The sequence below is a fragment of the Malus sylvestris genome, chromosome 4 (assembly GCF_916048215.2).
Source record: "Malus sylvestris chromosome 4, drMalSylv7.2, whole genome shotgun sequence".
NCBI classification, from domain to species: domain Eukaryota; kingdom Viridiplantae; phylum Streptophyta; class Magnoliopsida; order Rosales; family Rosaceae; genus Malus; species Malus sylvestris.
Window position 1 is genome coordinate 26,598,734 of NC_062263.1, and position 23,336 is coordinate 26,622,069.

General features: G+C 37.7%; 3 protein-coding genes across 6 annotated transcripts; 1 reads left to right on the forward strand and 2 right to left on the reverse strand.

Annotated features, from left to right (window-relative positions):
- The first annotated feature begins 3,566 nt into the window (after positions 1-3,566).
- LOC126619402 (nuclear envelope-associated protein 2-like) lies at positions 3,567-7,824 on the forward strand. 2 transcript variants are annotated; one of them, XM_050287763.1, is made up of 6 exons: positions 3,567-3,722; positions 4,495-4,839; positions 5,261-5,364; positions 6,678-7,139; positions 7,234-7,335; positions 7,460-7,824. In XM_050287763.1, the coding sequence occupies exons 2-6, from the start codon at positions 4,614-4,616 to the stop codon at positions 7,622-7,624; spliced, it is 1,059 nt and encodes a 352-aa protein (XP_050143720.1). In that variant the 5' UTR covers positions 3,567-3,722; positions 4,495-4,613; the 3' UTR covers positions 7,625-7,824. The 2 variants fall into 2 exon arrangements, with proteins under 2 accessions (XP_050143720.1, XP_050143721.1); XM_050287764.1 differs by lacking the exons at positions 3,567-3,722; positions 4,495-4,839; positions 5,261-5,364 and adding an exon at positions 5,441-5,600.
- A 196-nt stretch (positions 7,825-8,020) lies between these two features.
- On the reverse strand, positions 8,021-11,625 carry LOC126619400 (uncharacterized). Of its 3 annotated transcripts, XM_050287762.1 has the most exons (5): positions 11,363-11,625; positions 9,645-11,084; positions 8,969-9,178; positions 8,626-8,875; positions 8,021-8,544 (listed from the first exon to the last, which is right to left on the reverse strand). In XM_050287762.1, the coding sequence occupies exons 1-5, from the start codon at positions 11,427-11,429 to the stop codon at positions 8,355-8,357; spliced, it is 2,157 nt and encodes a 718-aa protein (XP_050143719.1). In that variant the 5' UTR covers positions 11,430-11,625; the 3' UTR covers positions 8,021-8,354. The 3 variants fall into 3 exon arrangements, with proteins under 3 accessions (XP_050143719.1, XP_050143718.1, XP_050143717.1); XM_050287761.1 differs by having other exon boundaries at positions 8,644-9,178; positions 11,363-11,623; XM_050287760.1 differs by having other exon boundaries at positions 8,626-9,178; positions 11,363-11,622.
- A 5,143-nt stretch (positions 11,626-16,768) lies between these two features.
- On the reverse strand, positions 16,769-21,637 carry LOC126617785 (serine/threonine-protein kinase haspin homolog). The gene is made up of 15 exons (XM_050285839.1): positions 21,540-21,637; positions 21,368-21,455; positions 21,166-21,276; positions 20,217-20,319; positions 19,504-20,069; positions 19,268-19,391; positions 19,075-19,184; positions 18,695-18,806; positions 18,357-18,449; positions 18,213-18,274; positions 18,007-18,137; positions 17,841-17,911; positions 17,711-17,763; positions 17,354-17,420; positions 16,769-17,232 (listed from the first exon to the last, which is right to left on the reverse strand). Exons 1-15 carry the CDS (start codon positions 21,553-21,555, stop codon positions 17,104-17,106), a joined length of 1,836 nt encoding a protein of 611 aa, XP_050141796.1. The 5' UTR covers positions 21,556-21,637; the 3' UTR covers positions 16,769-17,103.
- Positions 21,638-23,336: the final 1,699 nt, after the last annotated feature.

Below are 23,336 nucleotides of genomic sequence, written 5' to 3' on the forward strand. Positions count from 1 at the left end.
ATAGTGTTTTGAGTTATTTACAAAATTGCCACCGCCTCTTCACTGACTTTCAGATTGGAAATTACGATTTATTTATGAAATTGCCACCGTTTTTCCACAATGAAAGGGTGCCCACACGTCAATCATCGTTGATTGCTTTGTTCCATCCATTTCCATCCCCTTTTCTTTTCCTCTTTCTCTCCCGACTCTTTTTGTAACCATCTATCAAATCCCCTCATCCCACCGTTTTCTCACTCTACGTTCACTTATTGCCCGTTTGATTCAATTGGACAGTCAAGATTAGATTGAGACCAAAAAGAAAAAGTCCTCCAAAGAAACAGGTGGAAAAGAAAACCCATATTTCAAAAAGATGGACCAGAATTAGGTCAAATAGACATTTTGCTATGTTCTTCTTCCTCCGCCAGACAAATTACAACTTGACTTGGGCCTACATCGACCAAAAGAATAGGCCCAACTTTATTTTATGAATTTCTTTTTCAAGAAGTCACTCGTTTAGTGTCAATTGAAAATACTTCTTTAGAAAGCACTTCTAGTGCGACTTAATACTACGGTATAGTAGTATTCTTCTTCACTTGTAAATGAGAAGTCTTAGGTTCAATTATCGTCTTAGGTGAATTTGAACCACATTATTATTGTTAATCCAATATCAAGTTGTTTATAAATAAATAATAAAAAAAGCACTTCTGTTAGAAAGTTGTTTTTGCCAGAATTATTATTAGAACTAAAAATTTTGAACACAAAAACTTGGATATGCTTTTTGAAAGAAGCGATATTGCACTTCGAGGGTTTTCTTTTAAGGCACAAACACTTTTTTCGTCAAACACGATTAGAAGTCCTTTACTAATCTAAAAAAGTTTTTAATTATTTTAGAAACACTTTCAAATAAAGATATCAAACTTGAGTGCAACAAAATCAAATTCTTGTTGACCTAACACAAGTATTGTCACGACCTGTTCCAAAATACTTTTATCGAAAGTGTGAAAGACTAGAATGCCCTTGGGTGTTGAGATGAGTCGTATGTGACATGGTTTTAGAAGTGGACCAATATAATTATTTTCCTAAGTTTTTGGGGCCAATGAGAACTAAACCTTGGTTAGTTGTGAATGGTTTGTAGATTGGACCACACACACACATCCACATTACTTTATCTCTCTCTTCCCTCTCGTGTTCTCTCTCTCTCTCTCATTCTTCTTGTACAGACAAACACCAAGGACCTCTCAAACCTCACTGATCAAGGAAGAAAATGGTACCATTGTATTCGTGAAGCCCAGACGAGTTGATTGGTACCCATTTCAGGTAAGGATACCTTTGAAAACCCTAGTTTTTCATAACCCCCGATTTGTGCACTGTTCATCACGTAATTATGGATGTTTTTGGGAATTTGAAGCTTGTAGGAAGCTTAGTGAGGTCCCAAGGAAGCTCGGAATGCTTCGTTTGAAGGTTTTGGACGTCGGGATCGTGTGGACGAAGTTTGGCCGGTTTTCTTGGAATTATCCGATGAGATTTCGTGACTTTTAGAACTTTAAATTAGTATGATTGTGTTCTACAAGTTAAGAGCTTCATTTTGGTATAAAATACGTGAAAAATGGTGCAAAAACGAGTGAGAAATGGGCAGTTGCAGGTTTGCCCAGAATCTGGTGCCGGTGACACAATTCCAGCGTCTGGAGGTTGAAGACGATGCGCGTGGGCTGCGCGTGAGGGCGTGTGAGCCATAGAAATTTTTTTCTAAAAATATCACAATGTTCGTGAGGTTGTGTAGATCACTGTGGTATATTCATATACCCAAATTGAGCAATGTATGAGAAGTTATTAGCTAGTTTTGTACATGTGCTTTAAAATAACGTTTTTATAGTTAATTCACATATAGGTGAGGTCTATCCCGAGGACGAGTGTATCCAAGGGTGACTCGGTGGCTACGACCCTTCGACATACCAGTGAGTGGACTTTTGTTTTCAGTATATATTTATATACTTGATATATTTCCTAGAAATTCATTTTTAAGGAAAGTATGCTTTGAAATAATATGCCAAATGCTTCTATATTTTGAATATGCATTGCATGGTTGCATCTATATATATATATATATAAATGTGGTGTTGTGGAGGCACATGTGAGTTCAGGTAAGTTATGTTTGGTTGTGTGAATCATCGATGATGTGATATGTGATATGTGATTAAGTAATGTTGAGCTCGTAAAGCTGCACCTAGGGTGATTGTGAATTAGCCAAAGATATGAAGTACATGCCTGTTTATTTACATCACCTCCCGCACTATATGCTTATATTGGATCCAGCTTATGTGCACAGTCTTGTCGTACAAACCTTATTATGGTTTCGACTCGTAGGTAACTAGCGATTTATCGCCCGACTATTATGAGAGAATAGAATTGAGCATAATTATATTTCACCCAATCTTGTCGTACATACCCCTTTCAGTGGTTCCGACTTATGTGCAGTATATTGCCATATAGGTCATAGTAGTGACTCCGGCTAGATTGAGTTTGAGCTATGAATTCAGCCGTACAGACTACCACATGAGTTCTGGCTAACATATCACATTTCTACGAAATTATTCTTACCTGAATTGTTTACTCTATTATATCTTGGCATGGCATATATACCTATGAATATGATTATGTGAAGCATGAATTGAATTGATATGATTTCATATATATATATAGAGTATGCTTCATTTTCATGATCCCTATAATTCCATGTTAAATGTTGACCTTGCATGTATTTATGAGTGCATTTTGCTCTCCACCCTTTAGTGTGGTGTATGCTCACCAACTTATTTATCACCGTTAGATGAATTTGAATTTTGAGATTTGTGCTTATCGGATTTTTTTAGTGAGGATCTTGGGGATCCATAAATTGTGTCCATTCATTGTACGGCGTGCGGTCAGTTTTTGTCAGGTACTGTTTATATTTAATTTTAAATAAAAATATTTAAAATGATTTCTGACTGCATGATATACGATGAATGAATATAATTTATAGATCCCCGAGATTCTCACATAAAAAATCAGGCGAGGATCCGGATTCCTTTATTTATGTCAACATCTAACTTTATTATCTGCCATCAACTTGGTTCTCTTCCCTAACCAAGATAATTTAATTTACTAGAGCTATAGTTCTAACCACGGTATACGTGTTATGAGGATCAATTTATCTAAGCAAATTAGATTTTTCAAAAGCAATTTTTTTATATTAAAAAGACTTATGTAATTATTTAAAACAAACAGCAAGATCCAAAGGGTTCCTAGATTCCCCACGTGGCGAGAACCCATTCGCGGTGGCGAAAATTCGGATTTGCCGCGCAGTGGGTCAAAACTCAAAACCTACGAGGACCAAGCGAGGGCTTCGGGAATCGTCATATTTACGAACCCGAGGTTCGGACACTCCGAACCAAATCAGCCTCTGTCGTTTCGCTCAAAACGCGGCAACTCCCGCTGGATAAAGACAAAAAAAATTATAATTAAGAAACGCTAATTTTACGGGATTATTGGTGCCTAATTAGGCTTCCATTTACAACCGTCGGATGGTATCCGAGAACTGAATCGTGACCGTCCATTGGATCTACTCTGTTCATTGGATTTAACGGAGCACTCAGGTCTTGTCTCTCTGTGTCTGTGTCATTTGTTTGGGAAGAAGACAGAGATTTCCAAGTGGGTTTTTGGCTCAGCAGCTCTCTTCACTCGTATTTGGTCTGGCTCAACACCTGGTACCCCTCTCTCTCTGTGTCTCTCTCTAAAAAAACATGTTCTTTGTGGTCTTATGTTGGTGTTGTTGATTTTTAGCTGAGGTTGTTGGATCTGTTTTATGGGATTTTTAGGATGTTTTTGGGGATCCATTTGCATGCAGAGGTTAGGAAGTTGTCAAATTATTAGTTAATTATAAAAAGATTAGAACTTTTTCATGGTTTTTATTTAAAGTTGATTTTTTTGGGAAATTGAATTTGTGGGTCAGCCATAAATTTAAACTTGCTTCTACCTTTTGAGTGTTGGGTTCATTTTTTATTAAATTATTTAAAATTTTTTTTTTCTGAAGAAATTTAGAGATGAAGGTATTCAAATTGGAGACTTTGAGGTCAGATTTCTCTAAATTCAGGAGACCCAGTTGATGCCTCCATCTCTCTCTCTCTCTCTCCTCTCTTTCTCTCTCTTAAATTCAAAAATATTTATTAGTTGAAGTTGACACATCTTTTGTATGATTAATTTGGTTGATAGTGAGAGGAGGTGTATTATTTGCATGATTATTTGTTTTTTTTAGAAAAATATGTGCAGTTTTCTTGGACTGGATTTTCTCAAGTAAACGATGCTTGTAGAACTTTCTTATTTATTTATTTTTTATTTATATTTTCAGCTTTTTGAGGTTAAATCCGTGAAACCATTCTTTCAAAGCTACAACTTCTTTTATCTTATTCATTTTTTTTTAAAATTTAAATTTCCTGGAGGCCATAAAAATTTAATGCACAACGACTTCTTCACATGCAGCTATGAAGAGGATAAGCTTCTTTCACTGCAAAGACCTTAAACCTCTGATCTTCTGTCCTTCAAGCAACACGGATCTTCACGGTTAATCTGACCTGAGCTGAAAAGATTTCGAATTTACGATGTCAATTTCGGAGAAATCAAGGCCGTGCTCAGCTTCCTCATCTTCCTCATCACTGTCACCGATGTCGGTCCACGATTTTGATCCGTTGCTGAAAGATTTGAATGAGAGGAAGCAGAGTTTTCGCCGGAATGTGGTGTCGTTGGCATCGGAGTTGAAAGATGTTCGGAGCCGGTTAGCGTCTCAGGAGCAATCATTTGTTAAAGAAACCCTCACAAGACAGGCATGTGGTTGTTGTTAATTTCAATATTCTTTTTGTGTTTTATATGACATGGTTTTAGCCTTGAAATCATTTAGAACTCGTTTGGATGTTTTTTAAAAATGACTGAAAGTGGTTTTGTTTTTTGGTTCCAAAAGCACTTAAAGTGTTTTTTGTCCATGAAGCACTTAAAGTGCTTTTTGTCCAAGAAGCACCTTAAGTGCTTTTTGTGCATGAAGTACTTTAAGTACTTTTGGAACCAAAAAAACATTTTCTCTACGAGCGTTTTCAGTCATTTTAAAAGCACATCCAAACGAGTCTCGAGAAGTGTCGTTGGATTGATTCAAGATCAGAAAGAGAAAAGGAGAGCGCGGAAATCATTTCCCTTTTTCTTTAGGAGTTTTTGAATTGTGGGGTCATTTGGGTTTGTTTGTACTAATTACAGGAAGCAGAGACAAAAGCCAAACACTTGGAAGTGGAGATTAGCATAATGCAGAAGAGATTGGAACAAAGAAATCAGCAGCTTGAGGTCTCAGCATCTGCGGCTGAGAAGGTTCCACTCGCTTCCTGCTTCTTGATTATGTATAACTTTGCATTTAGTTTTTTAATTGCTTGGCTAATTAAGGACATGATTAACTAACTAAGGTGGTTAGATTTTCTTTCCCGAGTTGATTATTTTTGTTTGCATTGCATCTTATTGTTTTGAAGTTCTCAAATAAGCCGGACTTGTTGTTGAGGATGCCTTTTGGCTTTGCCTCTTTGTTTTTGGCGGAGCCCATTGGAGAAAAGGTGACCTTGGCTTTATGTTTTTGTAAATTTGCTTCCCCTTTTTTGGTAGCTTTAACAATTCAAGTAGGTTTTCTTAGTATGCTAGGAAAGTGAGGGAGTGTTAGAATATAGGACTAACGGTTGTTCGCCCTCCTAATAATTTACTTTTCGAAACTGTACAAACTTATGGTTTGTTTATAGCATGTATGGTGGCCATTTTGTTTTTAGATTTTAGTTTTCTCTAGCTGGTTTCGTTACTGTTTTCCAGTAGAAGCCTGCATTTGTTTTTCCTTCGGTGATAAATTACAAATGAGAAACCAATGGGATTAAAATTGCGCTCATAAGCATCTACTTCCCTGAACACTCACGCACACACGGTGTCTTTTATTTTTGCTTTGTAAATGGACAAAGTCTTAATAAGTTCAAATTTAAAGAAGCCAAATTAGTTTCAGTTTCCATATCAACACGTTAAATAATTCAGCCTGCGTAAAATCATTACAATTGCGTTTGGTAACTAATTAGTAAATTGGCTAATTTATTTTTCGAGTCTCTGCGTATATACATGTAGGCGGGCTCATAATACTTGCATTTATAAACAGAACACATCGACATAACATGTAACTGTTGCCCTGAAAGCAGAAATCCAAATTCAACTTTATTTAGTTAATTTCTGACTGAGGTATAACATACTTTTTATGTATAACTAGACATTAAGAAGTAGAGAGTACCAACCTAAGATGTGTGGAAGTTAAATAACTCAAGTAAATAACTGTCTGTTTGAAGCTTGTTTTGCATGTCTTCGTATTGTGAAGTTTTGAGTTGGCTTGTCACCATTGTTTATTAGCTATAAAGAGCTTTGTCAAACAGATTTGGAAAATAGTTGGATTTTGAAAATTTATGAGTTTACCTTGATGATTGTGTAACCGATAGCCGACATATTTGTATCTTGGAACATCCCTTGGCTATTGTCTCTGAACAGTGCATCAATTTATTAGCTACCAAGATAACTACTTTCATATCATAGTTTTTGGTAGTTAAGGTTGTGAACTTTATTGGTGCGCACATTTCCCTGACTATAATGTTATTAACGGAATGCAGTTCCTCACGGAATTGGATGGTCTGAGATCGCAACTTTCAGCCACCCAAGCAACTGCGGATATTAGTGCTGCATCAGCTCAATCGGCACAGCTTCAGTGTTTAGCACTTTTGAAGGAATTAGATGAAAAGAACTGCTCGTTAAAAGAGCAAGATGATCGTGTAATTAGGCTAGGAGAGCAATTAGATAATCTGCAGAAGGATCTTAAGGCTAGAGAGTGTTCCCAGAAGCAACTGAAAGATGAAGTTTTGAGAATTGAGAATGACATTAAGCAAGCTATCGCAAAAGCGGGGGTGAACAAGGACTGTGAGCTGCGGAAAATATTGGATGAGGTATCTCCGAAGAATATTGAGAAGATCAATAAGCTTTTAGTTGTGAAGGATGAAGAAATAGCAAAACTGAAAGATGAAATCAGGGTAATGTCTGCTCATTGGAAGCTCAAAACTAAGGAGTTTGAATCACAGGTACATTCATCACATACTTTCTTTTCCTGCAGTTTTTTTTTATAAGGTCCTCGTTAATAGATCTGTAATGAAGTTCAACAATTTTCTGGAACAGTTGGAGAAACAACGACGCGTTGATCAGGAACTGAAAAAGAGGGTCTTGAAATTAGAGTTTTGTCTCCAGGAAGCTCGTGCTCAAACACGAAAGCTTCAGAGGGTAATCATTAGTTTTCTTTTCACTGTTTTTGTCAACTTCAAATAAAATTCTCAGTCCTTATTAAATTGTTCTTGCCATTATATTTGGGACTAACATGACCTTGGAAACATATTCATTGCGACAGATGGGTGAGCGGAGAGACAAGGCTCTGAAAGAGCTCAAAGATCAGTTACAGCGGGGTGGTGGTGGAGCTGCAGCTGCTGAAAGACAAAACTTTTGGGAAACCTCCGGTTTCAAAATCATGATGTCTATGTCCATGTTGATCTTGGTGGTGTTCTCAAAGCGATGAAATCATTGTACTGTCGAGTGTCGTGTATAAAGGGCATGAAACTTCAGTTTTAGTCAAGGAATTAGGAATTGCTGCACAGACCACAGTTGTAAAGGTTCTCGTTATGTAGCATTAGCAGATAATGCAATGTTGTTGTTCTCGTTAAAACCACATTAGCGTATGAATATCGAATTTGCAGGTAGGTTCTGTGAATTTTAGTACCTCAAGTTTTCCTCCTCTTCTAAGTCCAACAGGTGCTCTGGTGTTCATAGCAGTTTGGTTGCTGCCCTCTCACTTAATTCATCTTTGAGGCGAAAACTTCAGAGCTTTCCGTGACGTTACGATCAAGATTCAGGTAAATTATTGAAATTTACTTCGATAAATAGCAGAATTTCCCGCGCTAGTTTACTAAATATATGAAGCAATCTTCAATTCTATTAGTAACAACTCAGTACAAAGAACTAGAATACCCAACTAAAAGATATACAAGATCACAAATCTCCATTGCAACTCCCCACCTCAATAGTAAAATTGTTGTTTCTATAGCAGCTTGGGTTTAGACGTCGAAAAGCTTACCTCCACTTCACCCAGAACCATCTCTGCATCCCCAACCTAGTGCAAGACAGTACCTATCATGTGTCCTCTACCTTCGTTTCTTGCATATGTAGTTACGTACAACCGCGATTTTGATGAGAAAACGAGTTTGTGAGGAATCTGATCACTCATTGAGTTACATGGAGAAATTCCGTTTTCACATGTTGAGAAACATATTTCTTGTAACTAAGGCTGTTCCGAAAAAGATGCAACCAAAAGACGGTTGCAAGCTTGCTGAAGTGGATATTGATGTGTTGAAACCGGGAGGGCTGTCGGGCTCAAATTCTGGCATGGTTCCTGAAGGAGTCGGGTTGCTTGAGTTCAAACCCGAAGGCGGAGTACCGGAGCTGCAAGTAGAGATGATATTAGTGATAGACTTGGAAATGTAGTTGGAGTTTGAAAGTCATGAGATACAACACTATACATACCCAAATACACCTACATACCCAAATACACCTTCTCCTGGTGGTGGAAATGATGTGATTGCTGGCGTTGGAGCCGACGTTGGTGGTGGAATTGTCGATGTTGGTGGTGGAGTTGTTGACGTTGGCGGTGGATTGGTTGTTGTCTGATTACGAGTTGGTGTTGGTGGCGGAGTTGTTGACGTTGGTGGTGGAATTGTCGATGTTGGTGGTGGAATTGTTGATGGTGGTGGTGGATTCGTAGTTGGTGACGATGGTGGTGGAATTGTCGATGTTGGTGGTGGAATTGTTGATGGTGGTGGTGGATTCGTAGTTGTCTGATTCGGAGTTGGTGACGTTGGTGGTGGAGGTGGTGGAATTGTCGATGGTGGTGGCGGAATTGTTGATGGTGGTGGTGGATTCGTTGTTGTCTGATTCGGAGTTGGTGACGTTGGTGGTGGAATTGTCGATGGTGGTGGCGGAATTGTTGATGGTGGTGGTGGATTCGTTGTTGTCTGATTCGAAGTTGGTGTTGTTGGGGTTGAGGATGATGATGATGCATAAATGCAGGAACCAGTGCCTGTTCAAGAAATACATTGGCCTCAGATGTACATATTCTAAACTACACAGGAGGGAAATTCGAACTAGGGTGCAAGAGATCGGACGCACTGCCTGGACCAATTAGCCTAACCCAAAGTCTAAGTCCTCTTTGAGCTTGCTTCTAATAACCAAAACCAAGCCTTACCATGTTTGGCACAAAAAACTTAAAAGCGATTCTTAGTCATGGAACTGCATTCTTTACAAGGAGGAAAAAAATTCAAAGTGCCGGTATTCAAGCAAGTACCTCACATGTCATAATTCAAGTGGAGAGACACGAAAAAATATATCGTTCCTCCACTTGTAATATGACATGTGGAGTACCACTTGGATGCCTGGCACTGGAAAAATCTCTCCTAAACAAAATCTCCAACCAGCCTTCAATTGATGTATAGTATAAATCATATGGAAGAAACAAAAAGTACTGATGAATGAAATATTTTTCTTACTTGGATTAGCAGAAACCGTTGTGGCAACCCCACCAAAGTCACAGCTAGTTGACACAGGATGCTTCTGATAGTAGCTGTTGAATGCATAAGAGGCATGATTCTGTAGAGAATTTGGATCGTAACAGCTCCCACCCTGCTGGATCTGTGAGCAATCTACACCTCCCATTCCACATGCATAATCCAAAGCTGCCTGAAGTGCTGCTTGTGGTGCTCCACTCTTTGCCACACACCAGCTCTGCCCTGGAACTGCAGGAGCATTAGAAGTTGCGGGAGGTGTGACCGGATTCGTGACGGGTGGTGTTGTGGAGGGAACACCTCCAGGTGGCGGTGGGTAAGTTGTCGCAGGGTTAGTAGTTGGTGGGGCTGTGGCTGGATTGGTAACTGGCAATGGTGGACTCACAGGGTTTGAGGGAGGAGGTGTGGCGGAGGAAACTTCCACGGGGGTGGCAGGGTTAACCGGAGTTATTGTTACTGGGTTTGTAGCGGGGACAGTACTGACATTGTTTGGGGAGGAGTTGTATGGAGAAGTTGTTGGTAGTAGTGGTGTTGAATTTGTAGGGAAGATTGTTGGTGAGCCATACACATCATGTGAAGTTGTTTTCGGGTGGAGATCGCTTAGGAGTTCTCTGCTGGAAGAAGGAAATATCTGTTCCTCTTCTCTTTTGAGCTCTTTCTGTCCAAAATTTTCCATGCAATCTACTTCTGCATATAACCCTACTAACCTACTTGCAATCTGAGTCTCGTTTTCTAGAGCTTTTGAAACCCTGTCGGCGAATTGAGCCACTTCAGTTGTATTGGGAACTGCTGGACTTTTGATTGTCAAAACCATTGGGACTTCACTACAAGTCAGAACGGAATGAGCAAGGCCGGCTTTTTCGATCATTGACCGAACAAATTTGTCGCCCATGCTCAATTCTTTGTCGATATTTGCTTCTATAACGACGGATCTCACTTCATTGATAAAACTACAGATACTATGCAGGTCTCTTTCATTTCTGCTTCTCAAATTCTCAAGAAATGACAAAGAAAATGCTACTGACACCTTAATTCTTCGGTCGAAGGGAGGACTAGTGAGGACAGCGTGTAGGGTTTTGAGGCTGGATAAAACCCTAGGCAGACTAGATTTTCTTGTATAATCATTGCCTTTAATTGCTACGATGCTTTTGATGTCTACTTGCGAGATAAAAGGCATTATGTGCGTTTTCAACCATGATTTTGAGGAAGATTCGGAGCTGATTATGTTTTCGACCTGCCTCTCATTCAAGTAGAGATCAACAGCTACACCGGTTTTGGACAGAGTACTTAAGGCCCTAGGATCTTCGACAAAGACTCGAATCTGAGACGGGTTGATCTTGTTTTGCTTCAGGAATGATAATGTCCTTCCAGGTGATGAAACTGCAGTGTTTCCACTTGCATGATATGAGAAACCCACCAGGGTTCCTGTTGGATGTGAAAAAAAAAAGGAAAAAATGACAGAAACTTCAAATTACTTTAACTGATAGTTCTAGCTGTAACCAGTTATAACCCAAATTTATGCAAACAAGAACTGATCAGAAAATGAAAAATGCATATCCAACTTCAAATTGATCAGTGTGTTCATCGAAATGGAATCTGACATAACTGACGTTTCGAGTAAGTGTGCACACAATCTTCTCCAGTCCGAAGAAATGATTCAACAAAATAACGAACGAGTCAAAAAGTAAAAACTTATTACTTACCTGATGAACAGAAAGAGAGGAGAGAGAGGAAGAACAAGAATAGGCACTTAGAAGCTGCATTGGCCATGATTTTGTGAGGTGTTTCTGGGATTCCAAGGAAAGACTAGGCCGGATTTTAAATGCGATTCATAAGCGTCCTTACTGAAAGCGCTAACGAGCAACAGCGAACGGGGATGCTTTTAAAAACATTGCACGTAGAAATGGAGTGAATTTAAACCAGTGGAGAGCGCAAAGTGTATGAAGACAAAGGTGGCAAAAAAGAAAAAGTGACAAAAGTGAGTCGAATGATGAAGAAAATAAGTTTGCTTTGTGACCAGTGGCGAAGCCAGGATTTCCCGAGGGGAGGGGCGAAATTCAAAAGAGTGCAATGTTCATCGAAACGGTTGCCTTCACATTAGAGAGTACAAAGTTTTGAGTCAATATTCATAACAGAAAAGAGTCTCTTTACCAAAAGTGTTGTAAGTGGTAATATCAAAGTCATGTAAGAAGCTTAAATTGGTTAGAATTAGATTCTAAAAAACGTTAGGCGCTAATCAGGCAACGGACTGGGGCCTAGCAGCTAGGCGTCTAGGCGAGATTTAGGTAGGAGCCTAGATGGATTTAAATAAATTTCTTTTATCGTAAAATAAGCATTAAGCAATATTTACATTATTTCTTAAAAAATTAATACAATAGTAATAGATAATGTGAGAGTTTAAAATAAATACGCTGGGGTCTTAAAAGGAGGGAAAAAATACATACAAGAATTATTATAAAAAAAAAAAAGAGCGAAATGGGTTAACAAATCACAAAAAAAAGGTGGGGTCAGAAGAAAAAAAAAGAACAATACTTGAATACTGACTAATCAGTAGTCAATTTACTCACTATGACAGGTGGCCTAATAACATTATAACACCTGTCTATTTAATATTTTCCCAGGATAATACTTGGGTAATCAACAGTGAGTACCCAATTTCACTGACTTCTTATGTGGAGAAACCATTTTACAACACCTGTCCTTTAAACTTTAAAGTTTCTCCAAGCACTCTTCTATTCTTTGTAACCAAACAATCGACTCTTCTTTTAAACATGTGACCAAACACACTCGGTCTTCCTTCTCCAACTCCAACAAGTCTGTCAAATACTTCCATCCCAGGGCTTATTCTTCAGCCCCAAACCTCTCTTCTCCAGAAACCCACCTCCAGTCCCTCTCTTCTCTGGGCGACCTCACCCTGAAATCCCTCTCTTCTCCGGAGACCCGCTTCTAGTCCTATTTTCTCTGGAGATTCACCTCCAGCCCTTCTCTTCCCCATTTATTTTTTTTAAAATCATTAACTGTAAAGATTATTAATCAAAAAAGCCAAAGATCAATTTTTGAAATCATCAAAATCCAATCTTCATAATCACTGTATTCATTGTCTTGGAGGAGAGGATTGGGATGAGGTCGACGGAGGAGAGAGATTGATGGGAAAATCTGGGTTGGATTTGACGTTGCGGGAGGTAGGAAGAAGGAATGGGTATGTGATTGACGGAGCAAAGTTCGACGGAAGTGAGAGGGCCGGGATTTAGGGGGGGCAGCTTTGCTGCTCTCTCTGTCTGTAATTGGTCGTAAGGGGCCTGAGAGCTGAGAGAGAGTAAAGAAGGTTGAATGGGGGACACGTTACCCCCCCCCCGGCACCATATATATATATTTTTTCAAAACAGATGAAACGACGCCGTTTGGTGTCAGTTTTTAAAATTTTTTTTACCAGGACCAAAACGACGTCATTTTGGCCTGGATTTAAAAAAAGAAAAGAAAAACGAATCTAGTTGCAGAGAACCAATTCATCCGAAGAACAAAACAGACGGAGCGGAGGGGCTGGGTTTCCGGGAGGGGAGGGGCTGAACCTGCGCTGGGGCTGTGTTTTCCGGCGAGGGGAGTGGCGGCCGCCACTCCTCGCCCTCACATGGCTTCGCCACTGTTTGTGACTAAGGTTCATGAGAAACATTGGAAAGAATCAAACCATGATGCTTTTGTGCTTCTTTATCTTTCCTAAAGAGAGAGATGAGTCTTTTAAAAAAAAAAAAAGAAAAAAAAAAAGAAGAGAGAGATGAGGAGCCGATGAAGATTTAAAGTTGGCGCTAAAAAGTATTAAGATTAATTCAGATCACCATGATGATTAAGGCTGTCGGCAGTGTTACTAATAAAGAAATTATTTCCGCAAAGTTATTTCTGTACATCCCCTAATTTATGATCTTTAAATTGAATAAAATCAAAGAAAAAAAGGGGACAAAAGTATAGAGGGGTTTACGGGGGAAGAGAATAGGGGTGTAAAAATTATTTTCTTAGGGTAAAACGAGGTTTAACCCCTTAAACTATTATCACAGTTGAAATTGACCACTTGAATTAATTTTTTGGTAAATTAACCCCTTGAATTATTTAAATCAGCTAATTAACCCATTGCTGTTAGATTCCGTCCACCACTCAGTCAAATTCAAGGGAAAATTAGTCATTTTATTATCAATTCTTACTTGTCAATGATAACTACGAATAAAATTATGATACATGAACACAAAATAATGCGTTAAACATATATCATAATAAGAAAACAGAAAAAACCCGAACGTTTACTTAAAGGACTATTTTACATTGTCATTACACATTATTTTCTGTTCATATGTCATAAATTTATTGGTGGTTATAGTTGACAAGTAAGAATAGATGATGGAAAAAATAATTTGTCCTTGAATTTGACGAAATAGTGGATGGAATCTACCGGCAAGGGGTTAATTGGCTAATTTCAAATAGTTCATGGAGTTAATTTACCAAAAATATAGTTCAGGAGGTTAATTTCAATTAGAGTAATAGTTTAAGGGGTCAAATAGCAATTTACCCTTTTTCTTATCAAATAACATTTTATTAGTGTTAGTAAGTGGTCTCATTGTATTGATTTTATCTCGAATATTGTCTCGTTATGTTAACAACAAATAATCCCAAATTGTCTTGGTATGACCTGAATAAAGTATCTACATCTTGATATTGTTTTTTTTTTCCTATTAAAAAGGAAACTAGTAGTGGTTTTGCCATGATAATCTATTCTTTCAGGAGCCGAGAGGACTCACAAAGGCATTAAAGTCTTTCCTTGGCTATCATCGTGTGATTTATTAGGGCCAGAAATCGAACTCATGACTTGTTGTGTAAAATTTAGATTTGGAATTTGTACCTAAATTTGAAAGATGTGATTTTATGAATTAAAGAAAACACTAATACTAGATCAGCATGAACATCTGGCCTATACTAAAGGAATGTAAAAGCATTTAGATTTGTTTTGACTGGATCATGTTAAAGTAGCTATCGTGCTTTGATAAGTGAAACCCATAAATTAAATTAAACAACCAAAAATTAATGCATAAACAAAGTCTTCCGGAGATTAGGCATAGAAATCCACTTTTAGGTGTTGGCATTTTCTTCTCGAATAAGCGTATGTGGCTTTCTTGCATGTGATCTTGTATTTGTTCATAGAGCATGCCATAGACCAAAATCTTGGTTGGAGTCGGTGTTCACAAGTCTTTGTTTATCTCTCACAACATAAAAATATGTGATAAATCACCGGTTACAACTTACATGGTAGAATTCCTCTTAACAGAGAACTTAGCGGTTCCACATCAGGACGTCAAGAAATGTGTATGGTTTGGTGCAACAGGACCACAATTCTAGTTGTGCATGTAACAGCATGTTCACGGTAAGTGAAAGTTACCAAGAAGATGCAGGGTACCATATTCTCAAATGCAAGATAGAGACACAAGAATGCACTGCAAAGATTATTTTTTTATTGGTCATGCACTGCACTGCATATAGAATAATTAGGAAAACTAATGAAAAGTCCAAAATAACTGTAGTTTTAATGAAAAATGACAAATAAAGGTGTAGTGAATTGTATCAGGGAATGGTAAAAATGTGATTTTTCATTAAAAGTAAATAGTACCGGGAATGTTTCGTTAAAACTTTTATGATTAGGAATTAGGTAAAAGTCACAAAAAATAGCCCTAGTCGTTATATTTTTACCTTGCGCCTGGTGGGTCTAGGTAAGTAGGTAATTTTCCAATCGGGGGCAAAATGTAGCCCAAGCACGCACCTTAATCATTTCACATAACTCTTGTCAAACAGCTTGCCCTAATGACAATTAGACTGCTTTCGTAAAAGAGAATTGTAGTAATGGTTCTTCAACTTTAACTTAATCGAAGCAACAGTCCATCAACTAAAAATTCATTACCAATGATCCTTAACTCAGCAAAACGTGCAGCTCTAGTCATTTTCATCAACTTCGTTAGAACTTCCGTTAAAAAATGTCACGTGCATGACACATGAGGTTGAATCAAGAAGCAAATATAGAAAATCAAATAAGAAAAATTGTATCAATAGTCCCTTAACTTTAATCCAACTTGAGAAATGATCCCTCAACTTTAACTCAATTAGAGTAATGGTCCATGAGTTGACGAAAATAACCGTAGCTACACGTTTTGATGAGTTGAGGGACTAATGATAATGGATTTTTAGTTGAGGGATTATTGCTCCAATTTAATTAAAATTGAGAGACAATTACTATCATTTACTCTTTGTAAAAACTCAGAAACATTTATGGCAAAAAGGAGACGTGGACCATTAAGCTGTACAAAAATGACGAAAAATCAAATATTTGCTCTAAAATTTGTTACATAATTAAACCACAGTGCCTAAAGTGACCATTATGATAAATTACTTGGATCATTGTGACGTTTCACCAAACTAAAGAGGTTGTTTTAGCCAAAATGGTTTTTGGAATTGATATTTCTCACTTTAACATGTGACAATGAAAATCGATAGAAATGGTTTTGAATTTGTTCATCATAAATCAATTCGGTTCTTCTGGGAAAAATATGTCAGTGTCCGCGTTAAGTGGACATGTTGATTTGACAAAATAACCTTAAAAATGTATTCACGTGACAATTTAATGAGAATATTGATAGGTTTTTCACAGAATGGCCAAAATGATTTATAGTAGACAAACTCAGGAACCACCTCTATCGATTTTCATTATCAAAGATCAAAATAAAGAGTTATGTCAATCTCAGAGATTATTTTGGAATAAAAAAAAACTAACTAAAGAACACATACGAAGTAGTACAGCGTAAAAAAGTGGCCACAGCCTTTATGATATGATGATTCTGCTGCTGCTAATTAGGGTTTTGAATTCAACATATGCCATTTGAGCCATCTTTCTGCGGATTTAAGATGGATATGCAATCTGAGTGGGGACAAACACCCATGTGGAATACTCTATTGTGCTTCTCTTGGCAGCACTTAAATTCTCAAAAGTAGTGAATCAAAAAGCAGCTTCTCTGACTAGATCATCAGCCGAAAGCAGGGGGAGAGAGAGAGAGAGAGAGAGTCATACAATCACACCTGTATTGATTTCAAGGGAAAAAGGAGTTTATATAGAATATTTGCTTTGTGGGCTTGTCTTGTTGCTCATAAAGTTGGCTCAATACAATCTCAATTTGAAAGGAAGATGTTCTACATTTAATTCAATCTAAACCACAAAGTGAGCGATTTGAACTCGGGTGCAAAACGGAGCACATCCGTTCTAAATAATGCGGCTACACCCACATCTGCAAAAACTATCGCATTACTCTTATCTGAACCCTACGACTTCACTACATATTCACAACAGTTCTACTCACTAGAAGCATAAACATTCAGTTTCTAATCTAAACTACAGCATCTTGTCATTCCCAATTGTAACTTAAATGCCAGGAGAATCAACAAACAAATCACTGAAAGAGGGATCAAGAAGTGCTTCTCTGGCTGACTGACACTGGTCAAGACGCTTCTTCAACGAGCGCAGGTCTCTCTCGTCCTTTGATGAACGTTCCTATCACGGGATGAATCATTCAAACCGAAGTCATTTCTTTTCAGGATACGTAGTTTTTTGGAACGATTCAAATTGACTATAGTGGTAAGAAGTTTCCTGAAAGTGATTGAGAGAAACTTACAAATGATTTCTTTAGCAGTAATATATCCACCAGGTATATCAACCACAGTACATTTGTTCTGGGGAAGCTGTAAAAAGCCAATTAACAATGATTCAGCATTAGTAAAACGCTTAAGCAAACAAGTTTTCTTACCTCAGGTAGCAGTCTGTCAAAATTACAGAACATTTTGAAGATCAAATGTGGTTCTCCGCTTTCCACGGTATGATTTTGTTTTTCTTTTTAGAACAGAATTTTCAAATTTCAATCTTCACAAGAAGATATTCACGCGGATATCAAAATACTCTAATTCGCTTTTCAATTTTCACCATGTTTTTCACCATGTTCTTGCTGCTATATGTGATAATATATCAACCATACCTTCCCTCCCAGCAGTCATTTGTTACCTCCTTCATCTTCCGGTATGTTTCTGACTGCAAATGATTAACGATCAATTATTTTATACAAGAAAAGATATATTTACTGATGCAACTTTAGTTTCAATCCTTACTTGTCTATCTCCCTTTGGACCTTTAAAGAGTTCAGGATCTGAAGATAGGTCTAGAAAGAGTACGTCTTCACCTACGCATATTTTGATGTTTCTTAAGCATGTTACATCAACAGTAAACGTATCCTCTACCGTATCAAAAACATTACATAGTAATCGAATAATTTACCATTACTGATTCTTGAAAGACTGAAATCTATTATCGATACCACCAATCCAAATGTTTGAATAAACATCTGTTTTCTCTCAAGAGTCAACTGCATTGTAACAGAATCATTCCGACTTAAAAGGATGTTTCCCCTGCAACAAATGCATATTTCCAGTCAGCAATTCCAGTGTCACTATGATAGAGTATAGACACAAAAATAACCATACCAGTGAAGATCACGGTGTTCAAACTCATACGCAGCTTCAGCCACGGCAAGGGAAGCTGTAACCTGGAACAGTAATGCAATCATTTAATAACAAATCAAAGCTTCAGGAATCACCTCTAGAATCCTGTTTTAACATATAATTTACCTGGAGCAATAAACTCCGTGCTTCATCAATGTTCATAAGCACAAAGCTTTCAAGATCTTCGCCCCCATTATCTAAAACAAACACAACATAGCACTGTACGCAAAATTGTGAGTTGCAATATAAACCTACATAAATAACATTAACCTCATAAAACAAAAATGATTTTACTCAAGAAGATCACTAAATCTTATGAAAAATTACTCAGACGACTTATTGATTATTCCAAAATGGAATCTTTTGATTAGATAATCATGTTTACATGACATGTGTGCGGCATATGTGGGAACTGAGTGAAGAGATTGTAGATATTAGACAAATCAAAGTAGAGAAGGAAAAACCTGGTTATCTGGAAATGCCTTGGGGTGATCGTTTTCTGAACCACACTTCTCATCCCAATTCTCCCATGCTTTGATCAAGGCAGCATCGTAAGAACCTTGGCACACTCTCAAACTGTAGGGGATTTAGATCTCAGAAAGACAACAAAATAAAAACCTTGCAACTGATGGATCATTCAAGTAATCTAATAATACACATTTCAAAATTTCAAACGAAATTGCAGTGTTCAATGTGTTCATATGTTTTTCGTTTCAAAAGAAGTAAATGTTCTCAGTTTCTAACCCTGACATGCAAACTAACCAAATCGAGATTACTGCATAATATCAATTCTATGAAGTCTTAAGCAGTTGTGAAAAGAGAGAATTTTAGAGTAAATACGTACTCTATTGTTCCGATAAATGTGGTGCAAGCGTTTGGAGCATTACTATCATGTCCTTTTAAGCAGTTAAGTGTGCGGGAAAGGATAACCTCTTCTAGCATTTCTTTAGATGTCTGGAGCACAGTAACCACATTACAGTATCATTCAACTAAGCGACAAATCCCTTCACTAGAAGGCATATTATTGAACTAAGTACCTTTTGTACTTCCCCGTTCACAAGTAAGTTGCCATCAATTGGGACTATTTTGCAAACATAGCTACCAGCCATGAAAGCTTCTCCAAATGTTCCTTCACCAATTTTGTTAATCTTTTCTAGGTCACTGTTTCAAGAAATGATCATCTTTTGTCAACTTATGAAAGCAGGATCAAATTAAACATTATTAACAAAAATTCAACTTGTAAATGCATACAGATTCCAAATAAGGAACTTACCAGTATGTAGAGAACACGTCCCCAAATTTTAAGGGAGCCGACTGGCCACATAATCTTAACAGGGCACCAAAGGGATCTAACTGTTCACTATCGGATGAAGATGATGCTAGAGAGAGTTTCTTTACAGAAGCTTCTATATCTTCACTACCATCATTGCCTGCATCAGCCATTGATTCTATGCTTCCACTCTCACGCACACTAAATACAGCCAAACTGAAGTCCAATATGCTTTGGGTACAGGGCAAGCGAGAACTGAATTTAGTATAGTTTTGTGGGGTTTTCAAACTTGAAGATGTGAAATTCCTACCACCAACAGTTTCCAAAGGCATAGGCCGAATGGCTGAAGTTTGTAGTATCTTAGACAATGTTCTAGAAGGGACAAATGTGAAATTGAACTTCTTGAATAACCATTTATCTAATGGTGAGCACAATTTGGGTAATGCAGCATCATCTGCTGGGTTGCCGGCAACCCATGTAGTAGGTTTGGGAGAGGGGCTCTCCACCAACAAATCAAAGGCATCAACCTCTTGAAAGTACACCTTCTCCTCTTCGAATTTGTACTTTCCCTAGACATTTGAAACATTAAAAACAGCATAAACAAATCAACGTGAAAATGCACTGATAGATTAGATACAATTGAGGCATTGCAGTACCAACAACAGCATGTAATACTAAAAACACAAATTTTCTTCAAGGAGGAAAAGAGTCAATACTTTGGGAAGAGGAGCTTTTCCCTTTCTTTTTCCTCTTCTTTTGGGCTCCTTCTGTGGAGGATGATATTCAAAGAAAGCACCAACAGCAATACTTGTCCTCCCTCTACCATGCACAAAAAAAAAAATGGAAAAAATAAATCAAAATCTGGGATGACATGGTAGTTATATTACTTAAGCAAAAGTCACAAGCTTGTAAGAAATCCAGCAAATGGGTGCCAGCCAAGACATCCTATCACCACTAATCACATGCTAAGCAACCCCAAATCACATAACCCAGAAGCAAAAGAAAAGGTATGTCACCCGAAAGTGGAAGATATAAGATCAATAAAGCAAGGAACCAGTTCTAAGACCGCGAAGAAATTCCACTAAGGTCCCAAATCCACTCTCACACAGATGACCCAAGAACAATGCTCAGATTCTTGCTCACAGACAAATACAGAAAAGTGATCAAAAGAGAGCTATTACATTGAGATCGATACTAGCAAACAGAAGGGACCAAAGAGGAGAACCAACCCAAAAGTGGAGCTGCTGTGCAACAAACCAACGACGAGAAATTACCCCCCGTACACAAAATCTCAAATACCAGAGTAACAGTAGAATGTGTGTCATGGAAGCCACGGAAACAAGTGGCTAAAATCAACCCACCAAGCCTTGGGTGATGTGGCCAATTAACAGCCATTGATCACTTTCTGTCACACAGGTCTTGAGCCCAAAATACCAGATAACCAGTATCAACATTCTGTAAAAGATGGCTCGAGTCTCAAATACCAGAAACATTCAAATCGGGCTGAAATTCAACTAGATAACCATAAATTCATAATACACACAAACCCAAGAGCTCAAAAGTCAAAGACAATACACACAAGAAATTTAATTGCAATCCAGGAAGAATCGAACCAGAGAATTGAGCCGAGAATCGAAGAGAGAAGGTGGGGAATTCGAAACGAACCTTGTCGAAAGGGATCGAGACCAACTGGTTTTCCTGACCAGAGCTCCGACGGCAGCATCAGATGCCACACTCGCCCTTCCTCCCACATAGCGAGTCGAGCACGCCTGCTTTCTGTGATCAGACAACATCACAAACACATTAAGAGCACAAATTTAGAAACTTTTCGATTTCGAAAACCAAAAGAGATTGGATTTGAACTTACAAGGGCTCTAAATCTGGAAGTGGTTTTTGGGGCTTTCTTCTCCGATAAATCGCTTCACCTTGTTTCTCTCGATCGGCGACTGCATCACCTGAAATGTATTGCTTTAGTAATGGAAATTGAATAGGGAAATGGAGAAAAATTGAAAGAAGAAATTAGGGTTTTCTCTGAGTACCTGTAGTGAAGTCCATGAGAGAGAGAGAGAGGGAGGGGGGAGGGAGAGAGAGAGAGAGAGAGAGAGATTTGAATGCTTGGTCTTTTGGGAGGGAAACAGAGAGACACAGGGGAGAGAGATGGATAAAACGGTGCGTTTATCGTCTTTATTGTTGACCCGTAAAGGAGATCCATTTTTCTAAGGCCCAGCATAAATATCCTCGTTTGGTGTTGTCTTTTAGCTATTCAATGGGCTTTAATATTGGAGAAGCCCAATAAACCATTTACCACTTCTCCTTGTGGTAGTAATGGTACTAGGAACAAACTACTCACTTTGTTAGGAAAATAAATTCTATCATATAAACTAACCACCCATTAATGTTAGCTACTCTCGCCATGTGTGCTTTCGTCTTGTCATTTGTTGTTTAACATTGTTTAACAATTTCACAAGATAATCTATTATGTCGCTGGAATATATCTTCTTGTGTCTACAACACTCATCACGTGTCACATAATGAGTGCTGCAGATAAGAGGATATATCTTTTGGTATTGGAGCACATTCTATCTAAAAAGATATATCTTCTGCGCCATATATATCTCGCTCTACTTGTTCACTTATTTCTTCGTTCTGTTTTTTGTTTCTTAAATTTTATCCATTAGTGCTAGCTACCCTCAAGGGGCATCTTGTGTGCCTTGCGTTTGTTGTTAAACATAATTCAATAATTTCATAGAATAATTTACAGTGTCACCATAATAAATTCTTTTGTATCGACAACATTTATTATGTGTCACATAAATACAAGATAATATATATCCGATTGTAGAGCACATTGTCTCCCGCCACTACTTATTCACTTATCTGTTGATATTGTTTTTTTACCCATTCTCACTCTTGTTTGGTTATTTTCTTCTAAGTTTGATTGTATGGTGCTTAATATATATAATCATTTAAGTCATGGAGATATGAAATTTTAAGCAGTAGGACAAACAATGAAGAGGACATGAAATAGTAAAAAAGATCAAGGGTTTTTTCCTATCAGTTTTCTTATGTGTTGTTTGGCTCGATATATGGGTATTGAATAATGCTGTATTATGAACCACTATTAATGTTTTTACGTGTAATTTGACTCGCCTAATTTATCAGTATTTATTCAATTAGGCTCGATTCGTTTGGTATGCTTGTCATTATTTTAATATAGTCTTGGGGAGTTAATCCTCTATAATCGCTCTAATCAGAAAGAAAGTAACCTACATTTAAAATTGATGACTAAATTACGGAGTCCTAATTCTTTGATTCCAAACGCTTTGAGATTAAATTAAAAGAGTAAGGCTAAAAGTAGCTCAAAGACCAAGCCTTTGTATGTACATGAGTAATTTGACTCGTCTAATAATTGTATCCCTTGTTTGATTTCAGTTCACATCCATTGTATGATTCATATGTGCTGTTATATATCTATATTATAAGAATTTCAGCATGTGGTACCAGCTAACCACCCATGCTAGCTAACTATATCATAAAACCCTACTCAATTCTGTTTAAATTGAATAATATGGCGTGGGTAGGGCACAAGATGTCTAATTATTTCCTTTAAAAATACTAATTGAGATAAGTGTTATGATTAAATGAACCTGCAATTTCAGGATACCAACGATATCTTTCAAATCAGTTTTTAACTTTTTTTTTTTTTTTTTTTAGTGAAAGGCATATTTTATTGCCAACATAAAACGAAAGTTACAAACTAGAACTTACACAGCCAAGGCTCCAAACATAATATACAACAAAAAGGTGGGCCTTCAGTCTAAGCCTAATCAAGAGAT